This window comes from Anopheles darlingi, chromosome X, assembly GCF_943734745.1.
Source record: "Anopheles darlingi chromosome X, idAnoDarlMG_H_01, whole genome shotgun sequence".
NCBI classification, from domain to species: domain Eukaryota; kingdom Metazoa; phylum Arthropoda; class Insecta; order Diptera; family Culicidae; genus Anopheles; species Anopheles darlingi.
The window spans coordinates 7606371-7613226 of NC_064873.1; the positions used below are offsets into that span (position 1 = coordinate 7606371).

The following is a 6856-nucleotide window of genomic DNA, read 5'->3' on the forward strand; positions in this document are numbered from 1 at the left end:
GGTGACGCGCGAATGGAAGTTTGCCGCCATGGTCGTCGATCGCCTGTGCCTTATCATATTCACACTCTTCACGATCATCGCCACACTCGCCGTACTCTTCTCCGCCCCCCACTTCATCGTCTCATAACAACCATCGGCAACCAAACGCTACAGCCGGGTGGTCCGGGTCGAACGGCACGAGATGGGTGTTACTACTATTACTTCTACTAGTGCTACTACTACAACTACAGCAACTACTACTATTGCTACCACCACTAACTACTACCACTACTACTACTACTACTACTACTACTACTACTACTACTACTACTACTACAGCTACCACTACTACTGCTGCTACTGTTACTACTACTAATACTGTTTCTACTCACACTACTGTTGTTACTGTGGAACGAGGTGGCCGACACGCAGCAACAGCAGCAACAGCAGCAGCAGCAGCAGCAGCAGGATGACGCCGGTCGATGTCTACGCGTTCGACAAGCTCGTCGGGGAGGCATGCCAGGCAATAGAACTGAAAAGCGCGCTCTCTTCCTTTTACCGGATACTGGCACATAGTCCAGAGAGCCAAACCGCTCCTCGACCCGGGGCTCCTCAGCTCGGGGCCCAGCAGCAGGGCATACGCCGCTGTACGCCGCAAAGCATATCCCCGCCCCTCCGTAGCAAACATGGGCAGCAACTTGAGCGCAAGGTTGTGCTTTGGGTTGGACTTTCTCTGGTTTGTTGTTCGGAGCTCTGGCCATGTTCGGAGCAGTGAAGGAGCGCTCAGGACATAATCGAAGCAAAACAACAAACAAAAGGAATAAACAGAACAAACAAAGAAACAAAAAACTATCCCCGCACGAAAAGTTGCGCGCGTTCGGTCGGGCTCGTCTGTCTGAGCTGGCCAGGCCCCGTTTGTTAATCTACTAGAACTCGTTTTTACGCCACGCGAAAGGCTACACAAACACGTACACCCACACGTACACTCACACACACACACACTAGTAAAGCAATAAGCTAAGAGTTAAAAAAACACGTAACGAAGGGGCAAAAATACAATTAAGAAGAGCAAACAAAAAACAACAACAAGACGAGAAACAATACGAAACGCACTTGTACGCAGCCACACGCGAGATTCCCACTCGCTTAATGAATCCTGAACTGAATGAAAGGAAGAATGCGAGAGAGAGAGAGAGAGAGAGAGAGAGAGAGAGAGAAAGAGAGAAAGAGAGAAAGAGAGAAAGAGAAAGAGATATGCACGAGCCAATACACCTGCTGAAGATAACTTCTGCTACCATGACTACAACTACTACTACTGCTAACTACTACTACTACTACTACTACTACTATAACAACACACTACTAACAACACTTTCACTGGCAAACTTACTAACCAATTGTTTAACGCCACTACTGGCACCAAACCTAGTTACTCAAACTGCTAACCAACTACCTATCAAAACACTAATCAGCCAAAAACCGAAACACTTCAACACCCTACTACAGCTACAAGAACTCATCGCATCGCACCGCTCGGCGACTCAATGCGAAACTCAGGCGCTGTTACGAGACATGGTATGCGAAGCGCGCTACTCCGAGAGTCAGTCAGTCATGTTTAGAGAAAGGCACGAAGAGAAAACAGGAAAGGAGCAAAGATGGGGAAGGCACGAATAGTGGAAGAAGTAGATGCGGAAAGGGGTCTATAAAAAGGGGGTCTTAAGGGTAAGAAAAATGTGAGCCGAGCTGTAAAGCGGCTTCGCGGCGGGATCGTAGCGTAGTAACACATAGGACTATTGATTCTAGCGTGAGCGGCGAGCGTGAGTGAGAATAATTGATAAGCGAAATAAACAAAAGCAGCAGATGAAGAGGAGGAAGAAGAACCTAGCATAAAAAGAAGAAAGGGGGAGGCAGAAACGGCAAAAAGAAATTAAACGAAAAACAAAAGGAAACCTAAAAGAAACAAACAAAAAAAAAACAAAACAGTCACGGAGAAGAGAGTTTCGTTATTACGAACGTTACGGGTACTGTTTTTGCGTTGTAGCCCATTTTCATGTTAGTGGTGATTAGGGGTGGGGGAGAAGAGGCGGTGTGCGGGGTTAGTTTGAATCGTGGTGTAGTAAGGGAGTCAACTACGACATAGATAATAGACATAGATGAACACTTTACTACTATTATGCATTTCAATAAAATTATAAGCTCAACCAACCACGCACACACAAGAACACAGCCACACATACACAAACACATGAGGTAGAGGGAGGAGGGAGAGGGGGCACTCCTGAATTGATGGATCTGCTGCATTGACCGAGCAGTGTGTCAATATGGCATCTCAACACTGGCAAGCAACCCAGTTAGCCCATTCTACTCCCGCTCCACGCTCCCCCATTTTTCTATCTCTTTTTCTGGTTCCGCCCATCTCCCTCCTCCAGCCCATTTCGCTCGTAACACCATTTCCACCGGGTGCGTCAGGTACGTAGATAGTTAACAGAGTACATAGTCAAGCCAAGACAGCCAGTGCGTGGTTAGGAGTTGAGGGGGAGGCGGGGAGGGAGGGGAAGAATTGCAACAAGAGGGCAAAGGAGGTCGAGAGGATGGCGCGCTAGGGGTATTCGATTTTGTACCATAGTTTTAAATGAGAACATGAGAGGAAAGGAAGCGATGCGATGCGATCAAAGCGCCCACCATCACACTTCACACGTAGACATAACACAAAATCACACGTACACAGCCGTGGCGGTAGCAGACGAGAGGTCCGTTGCACACCAGTAGCGTGGGCGAGCAGCGCCCTGCTGCTGGTTGATGCTCCGTGTTGGTGCAAAAGGGTTACAATTCATTTGGGGTAAAGATTAGCGGAAGGATAACGATAAAAAAAAGGGCAGAGAAAACGGGAAGTGAGCACGAGGAAGAGTGGTGAGAGAGAGGCACTGGAAACGGTGAGCAAACAGAATACACGCATATGCTGTGATAAAGAAAGAAAACAAAAAAGTGTCATCACACACACACACACACACACACACACACATACATACATAAACACACACATTGCGCGCGCACATACATTTTGAGAATGACATCATTGAAGCACACGACTAGGAAGAACATTATTATTTTATCATTGTTATTACAATTATCATTAATATCATTATAGATATTTTTTACATATGCAATGACGGGCGAGCCGTATGTTTATATTATTATTATTATTCGTATTACTACCACTACTCCTACTATACCCTTAGTCGGCGCGCGCTCCTGGAATAATAATAATAATTATAATAATAATTATAATAATAATAATAATAATAATAATAATAATGAATAACTGCAAATTAAAAACAAGAAGAAATTAAAACAAAACGCTAAAACTGAAGTTAATTGTTACGGAATAAATGTTTTTAAAACAAATACTAAATTAAAGAAAAGAAAAAGAGAAAAGAGTTAAAAGAAGATGAAGAAGCAAAAAAAAACCATTTGAAGTAAGAAAGTAAAAGGATAAAAAATACACGAAAACAGCAAGCACATACAATCAAGGAGCAGCGATGTAGCAGGACGATCGAGGTGGAGCGAAGCGAGCCATACGCGCGTTTAACAGGAGCGGTAAACAGAGCTAGCCAGGCAATCATTCGGCTGCAAAACGGGCCAAGCTGCACCCTGTCCTCCCCCACTCACTCTCCTCCCATGCTCCGCATGATCAGTACCGATGGGAATAGGCAGACTGTCTGTAAGTGCAGGAAAGTGCTTATTATATAACAATTTGCACTTGGAGATGGGGCTTTGGTCCGAGTTTCGGGTAGAGGTGGGCATGGGGGTTGGCAGCAGGAAGATACTGGGCAGCTGAAGTGACCTAGGATATACATAAATCTATATAGATATACCAGCTAAGCACCATATGGTAGCCGAAGCTACCGGAATCAATTGACAACTGTTGTTACATTTTTATACGTATTCCGCAAACAAAAAAGCAAAAAAAATCTTTCGAAACACTAGCAGTACCCGCACTATGGTAGTAGCAGTAGCAGCCGGCCGCCACTCCCCCAAAATCAGCACTACCGCCATGGCGTTTGTCACCGAAGTGGTGCTGCAGACTCAATGAATGTAACTGCGAACAGATATATAGCAGGATGGGAGGATTAAATAGGGAGAGAGAGAGCGATAGAAAGTGATAGACGGAGAGAACAGAGAACTCGAAAACAATAAAACAGCGGTAGCGTTACTGCGCTAGTTTGTAAGCAATCGGAAAGCCACAGCGATGCACGACAGCGACAGCAAAGTGAAACTCTGTGAAACCGAGCAGAACTATCTGCTATAGAGCAGGTACGGCAAGAGGAGCCAGTAGGCAGAGGAGACAGTGAAAAAACACAGCATAGCAAAGCAAGCCAATGTATTATGAAATTCAAAACACAAGTTCAACAAAATCAAATGTAAACAACCCAAAAAAAAAAGGAAGGCAAAGCATCAATTTCAACCTCATACCAGAGCAAACAGCAAAAAGCAAAAAAAAACCAACAGAAACGCATATTTAGAAAAATGCCAGAATACAGCGCGCATTGAAACAAGGATCTAACACGCTAGCAAGCATTTCCACATTCAGCTATAGAAGAGTAGCAGCAGCATCAGCAGGCCAAAGGCAAAGGGGTACACGTAACAACCTCAACAACGATCGGTGAACCTTCACCGTGACAAAAGAAACTGATCGTTGGCTCAAGGGATAATCAATTGCTATATCCTAGGTTAGCAAGCAGGATAGGCGAAGCGGCTGCGAGTAGAGATGAGCTAAATGAGAGGGAAAATTGGAAAGGTGTGAAAACAGAAAAACTCCTGTTAAAAGTAGCACAACGGCCACGAGCAGCAACAGCAACAGCAGCAGCAATACATTCCGTGAGTTTCCTATACTTTTCTTTCTTTTCCCACTTGGGTTGGTGGAGTGCCATGGGCCAAGATGAGACGCTATCGAAACGAATTCGGGCTATCTAGCAGCGATCGCGCTATGAGGTCTAAACGGCCGTATGCACGGCATACCGAAGGCGCCAGATATTTGGCAGCAAGGTCCACTATTCATGTTTATGTTGCGTGCATGTTTATATTGCGTGCCTAGTTGTGCCAATGTAGAACGGAGGGGCGCTCTCCGACTGCTAGGCATGCAAAACAGTGCCGACCGTTTCAATAACTGCTACGCTACCGGAGAGTAGCGCACCATTTGAAACTCATCCTAAATTACCCACACACGTTGCCGAACGTTGCCGGTAAATTCTCCGCTGGGAATATGAAATGAGACGATCAACCTAATGAGATAACGCTGTACAGCGTAGACATTCCTGCTGCGAATTACAAAACATGGCTGTCCTGCAGCTCATCCCAATACGGCTTCCTGATTGTATTAAGAGCCATAACCTTTGTTTCAACAGCAAAAAAACAAAACGGTCGGGTACATAATTTGCACACCTATTAATTGTACGAGACTTACCAGAAGGATTAGCTATTTCATCTGCTACTGAACGTTGTCGCTTTGGGTTGCAGGGGGTCTCACGCTATCGCTCGCTTCACTCGTTCGACACCTTGAAAGAGCCTAGCACCCACAGTTTTCAATTCAGTTCCAACCTTTGCTCCTTCCCACCCCCGCAAAATAAAAACACACAACTAGTCTTCCCGCTGCAAAACTTAACGCGATGCGCTCGTAACCCGCGTATTGCGGGGGTGGGATGGGACTAATGGGAGGGCTGGGCTCGCGTCCTACTGTCCAGCGTGGTGATTGAGAGGCAGTTCCGATAAGGAACGAACGAGGGAGGGGAAGGGTAGTGCGGAGGAAATGGTTGATTCCCCTACACGTACGCGTTCTCCTTCTTCGTCTTCGTTCTTTGTTTATTGGGTTGGGAAAGGCATCTCCGCCTCCGTGTCCTCTCCGCTGTGATTCTAGTTTAGCGCTTCGCTCGTTATTGGTGTACATCACCGGATCGTTCCGTGGAAAGCTAAAACGAAAGCAAAAGCAAAGAACAGTTATCATTATAATACTACCAATATGAGCTACTTTTTTGGATTTTACCTTCAGATTATAGTACTGTTATTCTCGCGTTTTCGTAAGTCGAATAGTAAAAATATATCTTACAGTTGCGCGAGCGCATGCCGCGACTGGAAGCCAACACAACGGGGATCGGTGAAAAGCAGCTCAAACAATTTGCGAACCAACCCAATGTTGGTATTGGCGATAAACGGGAAGCGTAAACAATTTGTTCGGTTGGTTAGCGGTGTTGGTTGCGCTGGGGCGCGAATAGGAAATAAATAGCAAACATGAAGAAGAACATAGGAAACCTAGTGAGAGCAACAATCAATCATTGTGTTTCGAAATCGTTCAATAATGGTTGTAACATATTTGTTTTCCAATTAGAATAATAAAACGAGCAAAACAAAAAAAAACATAACCGATAACTAAAAAAACATAACTATCATTCAACAAAAAAAACAGCATAAACCTAACGGAACCATAAACGGTTGAAGTTAAATGAAAAGTCAAAAAGTAGATCACGGAGAGAAGGAGATGGAAAGACAGAGAAAGAGAGAGAGAGAGAGAGAGAGAGAGAGAGAGAGAGAGAGAGAATAAAAGAGAGAAATGGAAAAGGGCCGACAGGATCGAGGTATCTATTGCGTATGGAGTTAAATTGAATTACGAATAAATGAACTAAAAGTGAACCAGACACACACACATACGCGCGCATTGGCGCTAACACATACACACATATATACGCAAACCGACACAATAACAGAGCAAAGTGATCGCACGAACGCACGATAGCGAGAGCGAAGACGACGCAACCTACGAGACGAGACGAATAATTATCGTTCGAAATAAATTTATTCAATGATTTTCACAATTGCTTTCCCT

The 6856-nt window shown here is 44.9% G+C and overlaps 1 protein-coding gene across 3 annotated transcripts in view; it reads left to right on the forward strand.

Annotated features, from left to right (window-relative positions):
- The window catches only part of LOC125953788 (neuronal acetylcholine receptor subunit alpha-7-like), a 32133-nt gene extending 30868 nt beyond the window's left edge, over nt 1-1265 (forward strand). For all 3 annotated transcript variants that reach the window (XM_049683606.1, XM_049683680.1, XM_049683764.1), the window contains one exon: nt 1-1265. This exon is cut by the window's left edge and continues 26 nt beyond it. In XM_049683606.1, coding sequence (XP_049539563.1) covers nt 1-127 — 127 coding nt within the window. In that variant the 3' untranslated portion in view covers nt 128-1265.
- Nucleotides 1266-6856: the final 5591 nt, after the last annotated feature.